We start from the raw sequence: 17,082 nt of genomic DNA, 5'->3' as shown, positions 1-17,082 counted from the left end.
GTACTTCATGAATTAAAAGATGAAGGCATATACAAATAGGAGTAAAATCAACAAACAATAAGATGGAGAAATATCAATATATAAACCAAAAATGCAGTATACCAGCATAAGGTATTCCAAATGTTCCTTTTTAAACTAATAAGGAAATTTGTAGAAAATGAAATAATTTGTGCATTATATTATAATGGCTAGATCTCAGCACCTGGAGATCCTGTTGACTTTAATGGGATATATGAGTGCTCAGCACATGTCTGAAAATCAGGCCATAAGCAAGTAGACTAGCCTCGGCGTATATCTAGCAGAAGCTCATGTAAATGACTCATTTAATTTTGCTTACCTATTTATTTTAGAAGACTAAAAGTTAGGATTGATTGTTTGCTGTGGAGCTCTTCATACAGTCACTTATTATTACACACACTGCATAAGAACAAATGCCTCACAGTCTAGCCGAATGAAGAGCAAAATGTAAACAAAGAGCATACAAAGAAAAACAGATAAAATTCAATAATCTAAGGTATCAGGCCTGCTCCTGTATGCCCTCCGTTCATGAAAGTTCCTCAAAGTCGAGGTGAGTTCTGAGTGCAGAGTGCTTGCACAATCAGGCCCATTATTAGTAGCCCAGGTGAGGAAATGTGCGTTGCCTAATGCAGTTTCCTTTACATTGATGGGACAATTCCCTATATTTGTGTTTTAAAATCACTGCAGAGTAGGGCTAAATGTTTACTTGATTAGCAAAATAAGTTGGGTAGATGTGCTGAAAGCAATTCTGTTTTGTTATTACTGGGTGGGGGGAAGGTCTTTCAAAAATGCTTTTATAAAAATACTTTATACTCTAAAGAAAAGTATTATGTACTGTCCTTGGATTGAGATGATGAGAAATCTTAGAGGCCCTTACGCTTCAGGGCACAAGCCAAAAACAAACTGAAGGGGGTTAGGAAGCAACTTCCCTGAGGGACAGGTTTTCCCATTATGGTCCATGATGGGGGTTTCTTCAAATGGGGTTTCTCTAATGACCTGCAATGTAGATGTGGTCCACTTTAGACTATGTTACATATTCTTGACAAGTGCCCGCTGACTTACTTCAACAGTGGGCTACTGGCTCTTCACCTGGCTGATGACGATGCTATCAAATGGCTGGGCACACTGCACATACACTTAGAGATGGGGTTTCTTGTACCTTCCTCTGAAAGAATTGGTACTGGCTGCTTTCAGAGTCAGGCTACCTGGACCACTGGCCTAATGCAGTAAGGCAAATGCCTGTGTTCCTATTTCTTCTCTGCCTTGCAAGGTTTTCTGACTACGTTTAACTTATATTAACTTTTTTTGGTGGATGGTAATGTTATTTACATAGGAAATGTAATATCTAGACATCTTCTTTATACCCAATGTTGCAGAAAAATTGATGGAAAATGTGGAGATAAATTATACAGTGACTAGCGCGGGGATTCAATCTGTACACCGTCATTTACTTTAAAAAAGTCCCCAGACTAAACAATGTGACTGATGTGTATTTTGCACCATGCAAGTATCTCATTGTAACCTTGTGAGTGTATTGCTCTGGAATTTTTTCCTGGCTTCAGCTGCTTATTTTTGAAACTTTTAATGTAATTGCAAATACTATTCTTGTTCTTGGGTCTCTAGTCCTCCTTTTAACCCGAGTAGATTGTATGGCTCAGTAATATTCTGCAATAGTGAGTTTAACATGTTAATTAAATAATGATACTTCCAGTGCAAGCTAATCTAATCAGACATACCAATACTGAGTGAGGGTCAGGGAAGGAATTTCCCATAATGGCAACTAATGAATAAAGCAAGTTGAGTTCACTAGCAGCTGGAAAAGTAAAACTGAGTTGGTCTAGTAGCAGTGGTCTTGTAGCTTTTACAGATTTTGGCTGGAAACTTGGTGTCAACTCTGTGGCTTAAAAGCAGTACTGGAATATACTTTACTTGGAGAAATTTGGCATAAAGGAGCAAATCTTCAGAAACTCAGTATAGTCATGTGGTAAAGCTGAATTTGCTTAGAAGATATATAACATCTGTGCAATATTTCCTCTATACCTTGCATAGCTTTCTATGATTGCACAGTGCAAGTCTTTACAAGGACATCAGAGTGAAGAAAATCAGCGCTGATCTAAATTCCTGGGCCGCTTTTCTGGTAGTATTTTGTTTACCTTAGGAGACGCTGAATTCCAGTGATTCCTTCTTTGGCATACTGCCGACACTAGAGCTTATCCAGAAAGTTGGCCAATAAAGTGATTTATATCTGAGTTTAAGCTTTCCTGGAATTCTGACACTTAATGACACATGAGCTCTTGCTTTCTGTCCTTGAAATCCAAAGAACTGATGTTCTTAAGAGCTAAATCTAATATTCTTAATTCCTAGCAGTTGACTTAATGTTTTTCTCAGAATAAAAATACATGCTTCCCACAATATTGGCTATTTATAGTAGCAGTAAAACAGCTGAGTTGTAATTACTACCAGTTCTCAAAGTGAGGCAGCATGGCATGGAAGTGAACAATACCCTGCTCACCGTTTAATTCTCTCTACTTCATGATTTTATTTTACTGATGCAAAGTTTCAGACATTTGAAATGCTGCACTCTCCACCTGTGATTATGTAGCATTTGTTTACATTGCTATATTTTAGTATTTGAACATGGTCTTTTCTGCAGCAGATGGAAAAAGGGGGCAGGGGCTGAATCACTACCAATGCTCTGTGGAGTCATGCCAAGACAGGCTATGCTAAAATAACAGATCTAGTTACAGGGTCTGTGGTAGAAAGAGCTATCCTGAAGTATTATTATTTTTGCTCATTTTCAGGACTGAGAAGGGCTACCATAAACCCCCCCCCATCTAGGGTTGCTAATTTTGGTTGGATGTATTCCTGGAGATTTGATCACATAATCTTTAATTCCTGGAGATTTCAGGCCAATCCTGGAGGGTTGGCAACCCTGCCCCCAACCCTTTCCCACTCCTCAGTATCAATGGGACTCATGTTGAGACAGGTTATGCTCAAATAAATTTGTTAGTTTCTAAGGTGCCACAAGTACTCCTGTTCTTTTTGCGGATACAGACTAACACAGCTGCTACTCTGAAACCTGTGCTTCTATAGGGGGTTAGGACCAAGAGATGCTGAGTGACTGAAAGAACTAATAACACTGTTGCTCTGGAGAGTAGAGCTGATGACTCGGGTCATATCCCCACAAAACATTACTGTTGCTGCTGCTAGGTGTCATGGGTACAGGCCAATTACTTGCCTAACTAAGTGGGCTGGTGAAGGTGGGATGGAGCCCAGAGAAGAGAAATGGAGGTCTGAAGAATCACTTCTGGGAGAGATCAGCTCCCAGTTGTAAAAGCCTCTTAACCTCTGTGTGTTGAAATGTGAGTCTGAGAGATGAAGACGGACAACATTTTAGACTGGGATTTCCAGAGAGGGTTAAGGCAATTGGGTGCCCAACTCCAGACTCCATTAGGCCCCTTTGGTTTTAAGATTTAGGCTGAGATTTGCAATCTGTGGACAGTTTAGGATACATCCTAAAGCATAAAATATAGATATTGTCCAAGTGCTTCAGAACAGAATGCCCCATACTTCTGAAAAAGGGGTACTTGTCTGGGTTTAGCTCAGTGTGTTTCAAAGATGGATCTAAAAATACTATAGGCCCACAGTTTAATTTGCCTGCTCACTGAGAGAGCTGGTCAGGTAACTTGTGAAGAATATTACAAAATGTGGGATTTTCAGAAATTAACTAGTTATTCACAGATAAATCTGCCATTGTTTGACCAGCTCTAATTGTTATAATCAGATGAAGAATGTCCCCCAGGTTCCAAGTGTCCTCTTGCTATATATGCATAACTTACATTAAGGCTACTGGGACTTGCCGGTATGTGTTCTGAAGAGAATATACCCATCTACTTCTGCCACTGCTCTCTGCATGAGCTGGGAAGATGATGGAAGTATGAGGGCAGTATAATGTGCAGTGGAGACCTAGGTTCTATTCCTACTTTGCCACTAGCCTGTTGTGTGATCTTGGGCAAGTCGCTTGCCTCCTTTATGCCTCTGTTTCCCTCACCCCATCCCTTTGTTTAGATTGTAAACTTTTAGCACAAAGGGACCTTGATCTTGGTTGGGGTCTCCAAGCACTGCTCTAATAATCATAAAGATGAGTCAGTAAAAGCCTGTTCATGCAATCCTTAGTCAATCAAATCTCCTGTGGATACAACTGAGATCCTTGAGTAAAGTATATAGATTCAGACTCTAATTGGCCCATAGAAGTTGGAGATAGAAAAGGCCAAATCTCGGCGAGTGTGTAAAGTGCAATAGCATAATAGAGTTGACATTTGAGCATGGTGTATGAAATATTTCCCTCCCCTTTATTAATACATTGTTACATACTAAAATGCCAGGAGAAGTGCTGCTCCATGGAACTATTGCTGCCTCTTAAAGTACAGTATAGCCATAAAATTATCAGCATGAGTCTCTAAAGTGTACTTCCCAGAAAACTGGGCAAAGCTAGATGCAACAGTAATTTTTACTTTCAAGAGTAACATAAAATGAACACACTCCCTTCACCCACCCCGCCCCCAACGATTTTGACATTCTACTGTTGCCACTTCTCTAGATGTGACTGGCAAGGGTGTGTGGCAGAGGGAAATGACTCCTGACCTTACTACAGTCATACTGAGACGTTTACTTCATTTTTTAATTTTAAGTTTAAATATGCTTATGAAATATAAAAGCACAATACAAAAGGAGCCTGAATAACTGTAACAAATGATAATAAGACAACAGAATAAAAACAATTCTATTATAAGAGGAGGGCAGTGTATTCCTATATAGAGCTAAAAGGAGCAAATAAGAGACTGAAAAGACCTAATAGATCTTTTAGAATCCTTATCACAGCCAATGCATGACTGTTCTCTGCAATGAGTTCTCCAGTGCACTGTTCTGTTTCAAAGAGTAAAGCTATGGCATACTTTCATGGAATATTATCCTACAGTGTGAGCTCACTGTTAAGAGAAAATGTCTTGGCATTGTTAACATTTTATTTGCTTAGTTTCGTTTAATTTCTCTTGGTGCTACCTTCTTCAACCACTCTGAACAATTCCTTTGTTTTTAGAAGTACTTGTTCTTTTTGACAGGTTTCAGAGTAACAGCCGTGTTAGTCTGTATTCGCAAAAAGAAAAGGAGTACTTGTGGCACCTTAGAGACTAACCAATTTATTTGAGCATGAGCTTTCATGAAAGCTCATGCTCAAATAAATTGGTTAGTCTCTAAGGTGCCACAAGTACTCCTTTTCTTCTTGTTCTTTTTATCTACACCATTGAAACAACAGTGTGAAGTGTCCTCTTACTGTAAAGAATCAGAGGACCATCCAGGTGTTTTTTCAGATGACAATAAAGGAGTTCAGTTACATGGCTGGGAATGCTTCCGTGAGCCAACAGATCAGTAAGCACCTGTCACAAGTCCATAATAATTTGTGTTGAACTGCAGACCAAGTCTGACTAGAGATAAACATTGGTCATTTACATCACAGTATCTTCATTCGTTCTTCTGTAGACATTAAGGGCATAAAGAACAGGTACTTCTAAAAACAAGTTTATCCCTTGATACAAGCAAGTGTAGCTCTTGTTTAAGTCAGTAAGAGCTGATTATTATTAGCAGATGCAGAGCTATATGCCAGGGTTGTATTCCTGCCCTCCCCACCCTTCAAATCATCCCTTTAAAAAGCAATGGCCAAATTTTTAAAAGATATTTAGGCACCAAAATATATGGCTAGGCTCTTAGTGAGATTTTATAAGTATCTTTTGGTGCCTAAATATCTTTTTAAAAAAATCTGGTCCCAAACCCATTCTGGGAGTCACCCTGGAACCTTATTAGGACTGAATTAGTTGATGGCTCTTGAAGATGATGTGTTCTGGCTGAGTGAGCAGTTGGATATTTCTTCACCGCAGAGTTAACCAGGATGCTTATTGGGGCATTGCCCATAACCTGGATCCTAGCCACACACACAAAGCTCATTCACACAAGTTTAGCGGTGCTTTCATCATTGGCTTTCTGGCTTGTCTCGGGCTTAGGCTAAAGCCTGAGTGAGATGTTCACTTGGGCTGGTAATCTGCCCATTTTGCAGTGAGGGCTCAGGATAAATTATATGAGCATTGATAATTCCCCTTGTGTGCCCAGAAGGACAGACAAATCCCCCACAATTCACTGGAATGGAATCATGCAGCAGCTCAGCTTACTTCAGCATGCAGAGCTATGGGCTATGCCCCCAAAAGTCCTAGCAACACATAGAGGTGAGGGCAGCACCAGTGAAGACCCAGTAACTCGAGTGTGGCTTTAAAGTATGGCTTCTCATACTTGAGTGAGGCTAACCCAGGCGCTGATCACTGACATTTAGTCTGCAGTGAAGACAGACCTTTTGCTTACAACTCTCTTTCTCTCCCAAATTCTCACCTCCTTGAATGGATTTTTATGAACAAGTAAAAAATCCTACCCACAGTCATGCTCTTCCTTTGGAAGAGCAGAGAGCAAACAATCTTCTGGATTTTTGTGCTGCGCTATTTTGTGCATCTCTTGGGTTTTCTATAATGCTCACTAGAGTGGTATCTGAGTTCTCCAAACTTCCTACAGGAACTGTGCAAATGTATTTAATGTTGGATTAGTTTTAACCAAGACACATGTAGACTGATAGTAAACGGCATTCAGGAGTGGGCCCAATGACTTGGCATTTTATATGTTGAAACCTGGATCTCTATTACCAACAGCAGCCTTCGGTCTCTTGCTCCTTGGAGCTCATGCAGTTTGTGGAGGTGGCGTGCTTGACATGCTTGGCATCCAGGGAGAAGACCAGAAGCTGCTTGTTGCATGGACACTTCTTTGCTAGCCAATCCACAGTTGGAACTAGTAAGTGTTTGCCAGATACCTGGAACGAAGGGCTGGGAAACTTTCCAGGCCTCCCTAGGAATAGCCTTTGGTCAGGTTCAAGCATCATAAGAAAGACCTTTGAATCCCTTTGTGAAGTGCAGTCAAAAGAATTAATGAGGTTTTATTGATCACACTGGGTAAAAATAAATGGCTATCGTAAATAATCCAGATAAATGTAACTTCTTTAAAGTTTACATATCTGTGTTCATGAGATCCATTGTATTTTTTGCTTCAGAATCAAACGCTTTGGTGCTTCAGTACTACTACTATTTAATTTGGTATTTGGATAGCTAATCCTGTAACATCCATCTTATTTAAAGCCTTTACAGTAGCCTTGCAAAAATCATAATGAAAATTACTACTCCCAGAACAAAACCTACTTTTCTAGTCTGGGGATGATGATGAAGAAAGTACTAAAGGCAAACCAGACCTATGTGTTTTTTTGTTTTTTTTTTAAAGTACTTGTGTGATGAGTAGACTATATTACAAGGCTGCATTAATGTTTTGCAATGGGAGGACAACATCTCTGTAAGGGGTTGACATGATTGTAAAAGGCTTTCACTTCAACAGCTGCCTGTCACAGGAATACTTTCAGGAATGCAGGAACAGAAAGTGGTGGTGGTGGTTTTTTTTGTTTTTTTTTAAGACGAGGTAGCCTGAAAGGTGAGTGGTTTGGTTGCTTCCATTTCATCATTGCTGTCTGAACTTGTTTTCACTTTGAAAAAGGCAGCATTAAAGTTGAAGAATTTCTGATCACAAATCAGAGAGGGGAGATGGACATATATACACTATAAATATTACTCCTGAGGGAATTCTGTGCCAAAAAGTATAAAATTCTATGCACACAATATTTTAAAGTTCTGCATATTTTATTTGTCAATAAATAAATGTGGAGGTTCCAGAATGGCAGGGAGAACCCAGGCCACTGGCTGCATGGAGGTGGGAGATCACCCTGCAGCCCTCCCCTGGGACATGGACTTGGTGGTGAGGTTGCACCAGACCCTTACGCAGCGCAAAGGCTAGGTCTGCTCCTTAGAGGTAAATTTTGTTCCTCTTTCCCCTTCCAAGAGTTGAGAGCCCTGGATCCTTAGAGTGTGGGCTTTCTGGCACAGGGACTGCTCCTTCTTATGCATCTGGGAACCATCACAAACAAATGGTAGATGATTATAATTAGGGACCTACAAAATTCATGTCCATGAAAAATGTGTCACGAGCCGTGAAATCTGGTCTCCCTCCATGAAATCTGGTCTTTTATGTGCCTAAATGTAAGGGACTGTTGCCCCCTTACTAACGTTCAGTGGGGGTGTTTTAGTTGCTAGCTCCCAGTACCAAAAAGGGGGAAGGGTCAATGGGGAATCAGGACCCTGAGACTGACAGCCCCCGGGAAAATGGGGAGAGGCCAATGCTCCAGGTCAGCCTGAATGACAGGGCGGGCAGGCTAATCAGGGAGTCAGGAGGCCAGGGAGGTCCCGTCGTCCGTGTGAGTTGGAATTGCCTGGGTCAGACAGAGTGGGGCTGAGCTAAGGAGAAAGCAGGGGCCTAAGCTGAGCTGGGGAGCAGAGCTGTGCCAGATCCAGAGAGAGCAGCCCCTGTCCTGGGAGCGGAGCTGCAGCCCCAAAGCCAGGGGCACAGCACAGAGAGAGCAGACCTGTCCTGGGAGCAGAGTTGCAGCAACCAGAGGCAGAGGGGCCAAAGAAGCAGCCCAGGGAGCTGGAGGCAGAGCAGCAGCAGCAGTGCAGAGACGGAGTGGTGCAGCTGGGGCTGGAGCAGTCCGGAGCCGGGTGCGGTGAGCAGCTGGGGAGAGCGAGGGGGACCCTGGGCAGCAGGCCCAGCACAGGGAGACGCCTCAGCCAAGAGGCTCTGCAGGCCAGGCTTGGATCGTAACCCCGATAGGGTGGGGGTGACACTGGGAAGAAGGGTCCTACCACTTAGAGTCTGAGAGCGTGGGACCACCACCAGAGCAAGTGTCCAACCCACAGCATCCCTACAGCACAGCCAGGGCCTGAGAAGAAGGCCTGGGACTTACAAGGAACAGACTGTGAATTGCCCTGACATTCCAGAGACGCTGTTTGTGATGTTCCCTGCCACATAGCGGGTTGATGTGTTTCCTTTAACCTTTCCCATTTCCCCTTATTCTTTTTAAAATTAATTGTTGATTAAATAACTTGTATTTGCTTCAACTTGTATGTAATGGTCAGTGGGTCAGAGAAGTGCCCAGTGCAGAGAGAGTACCCCGGAGTGGGGACACCCTAGCCCCGTCCTAGGTGACCACAGCAGGGTTGGGGGTCGAGCCCCCCAGGAATCCTGGGCCCAGCCTTGTTGGGGTTACGAGGACTCTGCCAGACAGGAGAGTGGAAGGGGAGTCCTCAAGGGCAGGGAGGCCACTGGGTAAAGGAAGTGGGAGCGAGGACTCGGATCCTTTCGCTAGCCCACTTCACCGGGGTAGTGCAGAAGCCAGGAAAGTTCCCCACAATAGCGGGACCATTCCCCCGCTTACGTATACTATACAGGTTTCTCAAATTGCGGGTCCCGACCCAAAAGGGAGTTGCAGAGGGGGTTATTTTAGGGGGGGTTACGGTATTGCCACCCTTCTGTGCTGCCTTCAGAGCTGGGCGGCCGCAGAGTGGCAGCTGCTGACTGAGGGCAGCAGTGCAGCAGCGCAGAAGTAGGAGTGGCAACACCATACCACGCCATCCTTACTTCTGTGCTGCTGCTGGCAGTGGCTCTGCCTTCAGAGCTGGGCTCCCAGTCAGCAGTTGCCGCTTTCCGGCCGTCCAGCTTTGAAGGCACCTTCACCACCAGCAGCAGTGCAGAAGTAAGGGTAGCAGTACTACCACCCCCCCTACAATAATTGTGACCCCCCCCATTTTAATACCTGAAATCGTGAAATTTGCGATTTTTAAAATTCTATGACCGTGAAATTGACCAAAATGGACTCTGAATTTGATAGGGCCCTAATTCTAATGCATTGAAACTAGTGTGTGTTGCATTAGTATTGGAGGTGGAATTCAGGGAGCTTGGATGCAGGGATGAAGGAGGGCACAAACCTTGCGTGTGTCACATAGCACAGTTCAATAGGGGTTACTTGTTGGCTGCCATGGATGTGGAACTTGGGGTTACAGATGGTGAATCTGTGAATACATGGCTCAGATGGTCGTGTATGTCTGTCTAGGTGGTTATTTTGGCACCCATCACAGTTATGTCTGAGCATAGTGAACACAGTGTTAGTAGAGGCAACTGCAGATCTAAGGCCTTGGTGGTCGCCACAAAACGATCTGCTGCTGCTTTGCAGGAGGAATCTTTCCCCTCCCCATTGCAGAGTTCAGTTAGTTGGACTGCATGGCAATGTACAGGATTTGTCCATTAATTTGTAATGTCTGTTATAGACTGTACATTCTCCTTGAGTCTTCACTTTGCGTGGGGAAATGCTGACTCCCTAAATGTAGAATTATTATTAGTTTAAGTTTTCAGTATCTTGCAAAAATGATCTTAAAAACAAATCATCCTTGACTTGCACTCCACTAGACACAACTTAAGTATACATCTGTCCATTCCAATACTCAGAAAGGATTTAGTATTTTTTAGCAGCTATTTAATTTCAGTCTTAGACCATAATGTGGAATATGAAGGAAGGAAGTGGGTGTGTTCTAAAAGAACTGAACAACATTTTAGAGGCTTAATTTGGGCTCAAATTATTGTCAATAAAACGTTAAATAGCAGAAAAAGAACCTGGGTTCTGTGGTTTCAAGTGTGGGTTTATATATGTTTATTTTGGACAAATCTCATTGCTTATAAAAATGAAAAGCTGCCCAGAATGGGAGACACTGTGGGCAGGTGGTGGTGAAGTGTCTCTGCATAGTCTTTGTGTAATATCTCATAACCCTAAACTGTTCCCCCCCTCTTTCCCACACTTTCACATTTACAGTTCTGAATGGAGACTGGCGCATAATCTTGAAGCACAGTGGTTTATGCATGAATTGTTTTGCACATCAAAATGAATATATATTATGCTCAGTTGTCTGACTTGTGTCAAGCCAAGGTTATATTTCATAATGTAATTACTGAAAAAGATACAGACTTATGTCTGTTCTTTGCTATTAACACCAGAAACAATAGGGTATTAATTGTTCTAGTAAAATAACATGTAGAGAATGTCTTTTTCTTAGGACAGTCATGTTCGTTTATCTCTCTTGCTTTGATCAACCCTAAAGCCTAGAAGGTCTTACAGCCAGATCCTTCTCACACACAAATTCTAGTTAATGTACCATATGAACTAGCTCACTGAAACTGTTTTGAATGTAAAAATGTTTTTAATGTGCACATATAATAGGGAGGAATGAAAATGTGAGACTGTTAAACCACTGCACTACAGCTAAAGAATCAGCTTGCAGTCTAGACCCTAACAGACTATAATAATGTAAAATCTACCGTTGTTCTAGCTCTAATGAAGTGCTTACCTAAACTACCCATTTGGGCTTGAGTCTTATTGAACAAATACGAAGTCATACAAGGAGGATAAAATAGCACAACCTAATTCATAGGCAATGTTACTCTGACTGTTACCCCTGTAGCAGAGATTTTTACCTGGACAGTTAAATTATTCTGAAATCTTAGTTTGCCATATTGCTAGATTGGGGAATAAATTGTCTGTGGATTAAAGCTACAGAGCAATATTCAGCATTGGTACAATTGCTTCAAGACAAAGGAGTTGCCCTTGATTCCACTGACACTGAATTTGGCTCTATTTTACTTAAGAGGAAGAGGCACAAATGAGGGATAATTCATAGATTCCAAGGCCAGAAGGGACCACTGTGATCATCTAGTCTGATCTTTTGTAGAACACAGACTATAGAACTTCCCTGAAGTAATTCCTTGAGAATACCTTTTAGAAAAACATCCAGTCTTGATTAAAAATTGTCAGTGATGGAGACACCGCCACAACTCTTTGGTACATTGTTCCAATTGTTAAGTACTCTCACTGTTAAAAATTTTACACCTTATTTGCAGTCTCAGTTTGTCTAGCTTCAATTTCCAACCATTGGATCACATTATACCTTTCCCTGTTAGATAGAAGAGCCCATTGTTATATATTTGTTCCCCATATAGATACTTACAGACTGTAATCAAGTCACCCCATAACCTTCTCTTTGTTAAACGAAATAGATTGTGCTCTTTGAGTCTGTTCCCATAAGGTATGTTTTCTAATCCTTTAATCATTTCCTTGGCTCTTCTCTAAACCCTCTCCAATTTATCAATATCTTTCTTGAACTGCAAGCCCCAGAACTGAACATGGTATTCCAGCAGTGGTTGCATCAGTTCCAAATGTAGAGGTGAAATAACCTATAATAATGCCTAGTGTCACCCAGGTTTTTCAGAACCCAAAGCAGTGCTAACTTAACTGTTTCTTTCCAGGGGGTGTCAGGAATAAATCAATGGGGACACAGCTAAATGATAAATGATTGGTACAAACAATAGTTCTTTTACCTAAAATTATTCTTTTTTATTAGGTCTCAAGTGTGCACACGCACACATACTGTAGCAGTAGATTCAGAGCACCCCAAACATTATAGTTACCCAAAGTCTGAGATGGTTTCAAGTAATCAACAACCAGGCTTCTGGGGGCCCTCCTTCCATCCAGCTGCTGGGGAGTGTAGCTGTCATCTCCTTGCCCAAAGGACAGCTCCTTGTCAGCTCCTTCCTCAGACTGCTGCAAAGTGTATACTTTTGCTTAATCTTTTATAGCTAACTTAGGCCTGGTCTACACTTGGCGGGGAGGGGGGAATCAATCTAAGTTATGCAACTTCAGCTACGTGAATAACATACCTGAAGTCGACGTACTTAGATCTACTTACTATGGTGTCTTCACTGTGGTAAGTCAACGGCCGACACTCTCCTGTCGACTCTGCCTGCATCTCTTGCCCTGGTGGTGTACCGGAGTCGACGGGAGAGCGCTCGGCGGTCGATTTATGGGGTCTAGACTAGACATGATAAATCGACCCCCGCTGAATTGATCGCTGCCTGTCAATCCAGTGGGTAATGTAGACAAGCCCTAAAACAACACACATAACTCATAGTGACTCCTGGTGGGTCACCATAGTAACCCCAATGGGTCACCAATTCTCCTAATTTCAGCAAATTACTCATTATCTCTTATCATCAAAGCATTTCTAGTATTTCTTGTCATAACAACAATAAAACTTATATGTCGGGCACTGAACCAAGGTCGGCTGTCCAAACATTCCTTCCATTCTCATGGTACATTAACGCTCTGTTCCATCCTCCCATTCTGATTAGCAAAACTGCAGTCCTGCAGCTATTTGGCCTTGTCTCTCAGAGCCTAAGATTATTCCAAGCTATATGGTATTTGGTTTTCAGCTAGCAGTGGCTGGACACACAAAATGGCTGACTGCAGTACTGTCAAATTCTGGGGATAAACTAGCTCTGGCACTTTTCATCAATAGATTTCAGAGCCATTTGTAAATTAGGCAGGTATCAGGATCCCTAGATAGGGAAACTGAGGCACAAAGGTTTAAAGTGATTCTCTTATGTTAGCTAATAGTATAGCTGGGAATAGAACCCATGTCTCCTGAATCTCAGTCCAGTGATCTGTCCACTGGGTCACACTTGATCATGGGATGTGGGTAGGATATCATCTGCACTATTAAGGTAAATGTGAATGGACATGGTCCTTACTGTTAAACAGGTACAGAAACAATGCACAAAAGCAATAATATCCTATAGAATGGTTAGGCATTAGACTATTGTAAACACTACTAAAATTATTCTAAATTAATTAATATGATAGATTTTGGTTGTCCTTTCTGCATACTATACTGCCACTCGTCTCTGAAGATTTGATATGAATGTTTGTGTTCATTGCTATGTAAATAACGAGTAAATACTTTCCTATTTTTTTCCTATAGCTTTTGGCCATACAACTGACATTAATGAAAACTAAATCTTCGCTGTCAATGACTACTTGGCAATACCACGGGAAAAGCAAATACATACCTGTTTATCAGGCCTGCTTAAGCTAGTCTTGCCGAGATTAACAGCTTTACGCCAAGTGTTAACAATTTATTTCAAATGAGTCATATCCGCTTTCTGTTTTGGGATGCACTAGTGCAATTACCTCTAAGGCTCGGCAGTCAATGTTAGCTTAGTGACACATTGCAGGATACTGACAGTAGTAGCAATTTCAAGCATGTGTTGATCTGGTGTGAGATTTAACGTTGCTTCACTAATTGACAAACGTTTCTCAGAAAGCTAATGTTTAAAAAAATAATAAACAAAATCCAGAAAGCTGATGTGGCAACTGAATATCCAGATCTATTTTGTAGCAAACCTAGAGCAAGCAAACTGTTACCAAATTGACTAACAAATTTATTTGAGCATAAGCTTTCGTGAGCTACAACTCACTTCATCAGATGCTTATGCTCAGATAAATGTTAGTCTCTAAGGTGCCACAAGTCCTCCTTTTCTTTTTGCGAATACAGACTAACACGGCTGCTACTCTGAAACCTGTTCCAAATTGTTCATATTAATAAGAAAGAGGCAAAAATCCTCCCCCGCCCTTTTCTGGCTGTTCCGTAGGCCCTTTGTATGACAGACAAAGCTGTCAGTAAAAGGTGCTGTCTTGTCAGCCGTGCTCCACTTAGGCAAAGTGAGGAGATATGTGTCAGGTTAATGGCCTCTGAAATCTATGGTTTCAGAGTAGCAGCCATGTTAGTCTGTATTCGCAAAAAGAAAAGGAGTACTTGTGGCAACTTAGAGACTAACAAATTTATGAAGTGAGCTGTAGCTCACGAAAGCTTATGCTCATATAAATTTGTTAGTCTCTAAGGTGCCACTAGTACTCCTTTTCTTTTTTCTGAAATCTGTGTGTGTGTCAAGACTTGTAGATAGCCCATAATCATTGATGTAGAGAAATTTGATGAAAATTGCATTTGCTGTGTAAAGGAAAAACAAAAAAGCAACAAAGATGCACTAGCCATTTTTTAAGATGATAGGAGCCGGGAAAGATTTAGCTGTGCTACTTCCATTAAAGCTGCAGTGTTGCCAGCTTTCAAAAACCATTAGTCAGACTGCAACAATGATGAGATTTAAACAAAATTATAAATTTTGCGTTCTTATTTGCCTTTTGGGTTTTTTTTCCCCTTCCCTTTTCTTTGAGCCTTTAGGCATTACATTGCCATGAGTTCATGTTTTCAAGCTTTTCTACAAATGAGGTTAAAGATATACTTCTTTTAAATAGAAGCTGAGATTCTCATGTAATATCCAGGAATTGGGGATTTAAGAAAAATACCAAACATCACGAGAGCTGGCAACACTGAAATCTGAGTTTTGTGTAAAACTTCATGCACCACTCTGACCACAGTGAGGGTTTACCTCTTTTTGTTACGCTCCTTCTTTTTACAGTAATTCAGTTTTGGCCATTTGAATTTGAAAGGGCTTTTGTCTTTTAACTTGTATGTCATTAGGCAATGTTACTCTTGTCTGTACAGTCTGGTGTCTTGTAGCATGGGGTCCTGAGGCTGACTAGATCCTTTGGGCATTACCACAACAGAAATAAATATTAAGACACAACTAGACCCAAGGATTCTTTCCCCACTCTCTCCCTCACATCATGTGTTTGGCTTAATACTGGTGCTAAGTGATAGGAACAACTTGCTGTATTCTTCTGTCTTCTCTTTATTATTGCTGGTTTTTTCCTTTGAAATAAGGAAATGAATAAGTGAGAAGAGATTACTGCTGTAGATTGTTTTCTGTTTCAGGGTTTGCAGGCAATTAATCATAGTTTGGCTTTTTCTTTTCTAAAGGAACAAAGTACATCTGGGACTAACAATGGGAAATAAGATTTTGAATATAAAGTAAGACCTTTTCATCAAATAAACTGTGAAATCACCTTGATCACAATTCTGAATTTTTAATATTGTAAAAATATTTGTGTATTCTCCTGGTATATGTTAGTACATATGTACCCTTATTTAGATTAGTACTATATATCTCTGGTACTCCATTTATACTTCATGCAATGTAGCCTGAGTAAAAGGTAAAGTGAGTAAAGAGCAATGTGCACCTCTGGCATTACATATAGATGCTCATTTATAATAAGGAATCCACATTCTAGAGATGGTGGATTTATTGCTGTAGTGATAGGGAAGATTCATGCATTATTACTTGGAAACCTGAGAGAATCAAAAGACCTTGCTTTTTCCTTACGGGCTGGTTTAGTAAATATCTATCCAAAAGCTACTCTGGCAAACTTAAAATACAGTGGGAACAAATGCTGCAGGAAGAAACTGAGGAAGATCAGTGAGAAAGCATATCAATTCTTCTCATCAATTTGCCAGAGAAGCAAGATGAAAAGTCTTATAGTGAAGAATTTTATACAAATGTGCATGGGTCTCAGGCCAGACTTTCAACAAAGGATTTCTATGCAATGCCAATTGTTGTAGATGCAGGCAGCAGATCCTCAGCTGGTATAAATTTATTTCAGTAGAGCTACACATGGGCTGAAGATCTGGCACGCTGCCTAGAGGGCGGAAATGCTGTCCATATCTTACAATCAGATAATAAATATAAGGCCAAGTTGTCCTTGATAGGAGTTTTCTGTGTGCCTCTGCCCTGCCCCTTCATTTCTTTGACAGTAAAGCTTCAGGAACCATGCTGTCAAGGTGGTCATCCATTGGCAGAAGCCCCGTTTATTTTCATTTGCAGGTCATCTTTAAGACTCAACCGAGGAATGTTGTATTTGAGCTCATCTGAAGATTTTGAAGTAGCTAGAGTTGCATTTAAGTCCTGCTGTTTGGGAGCTCGTGATCGGTAGAGGAGAAGGAAGACTGAAGACTCCGCAGTCCATGAATCCTAAATAACCAACCAGAGCCAAGAGCTTTAGGAAAGAACTTGCTGAGATGACATGGCAACCTGAAGTCCAGTGAAAACAAGCTCATCCTGACCTCTAGGGGTTATTTAGTTCCATAATCCTAAATACCCCACTAGGAATGCTGTTCCCCAAGCTCCTGGAAGTTTCACTTAGGTTTCCGTCAACTGCAGCATGCTTGTTGAGTAGAGCTGTCTGTGCGTGGGTTGAAGATGGTACAAATCCTGTTGATGCAGCTATTGCCGTCAAAGAACATACACTGAGTGGTTATAACT

At 41.4% G+C, this 17,082-nt stretch overlaps 1 protein-coding gene across 4 annotated transcripts in view; it reads left to right on the top strand.

The window, feature by feature from the left end:
* MAP3K5 (mitogen-activated protein kinase kinase kinase 5) overlaps positions 1-17,082 on the top strand; it is a 161,393-nt gene that overhangs the window by 7,456 nt on the left and 136,855 nt on the right. Inside the window, exon 1 of one of the 4 annotated variants that reach the window (XM_077813099.1) lies at positions 6,759-6,903. The exons of the other annotated variants lie outside the window; for them this stretch is intronic. Coding sequence (XP_077669225.1) covers positions 6,795-6,903 — 109 coding nt within the window. The 5' untranslated portion in view covers positions 6,759-6,794. Of the gene's footprint in view, positions 1-6,758; positions 6,904-17,082 lie in introns of those variants that run through there. 4 annotated transcript variants of the gene reach the window in all.

This window comes from Eretmochelys imbricata, chromosome 3 (assembly GCF_965152235.1).
Source record: "Eretmochelys imbricata isolate rEreImb1 chromosome 3, rEreImb1.hap1, whole genome shotgun sequence".
Lineage (NCBI taxonomy): Eukaryota > Metazoa > Chordata > Testudines > Cheloniidae > Eretmochelys > Eretmochelys imbricata.
The sequence above is the reverse complement of the archived record's forward strand: the minus strand, read 5'-3'. Positions and strand labels throughout refer to the sequence as shown.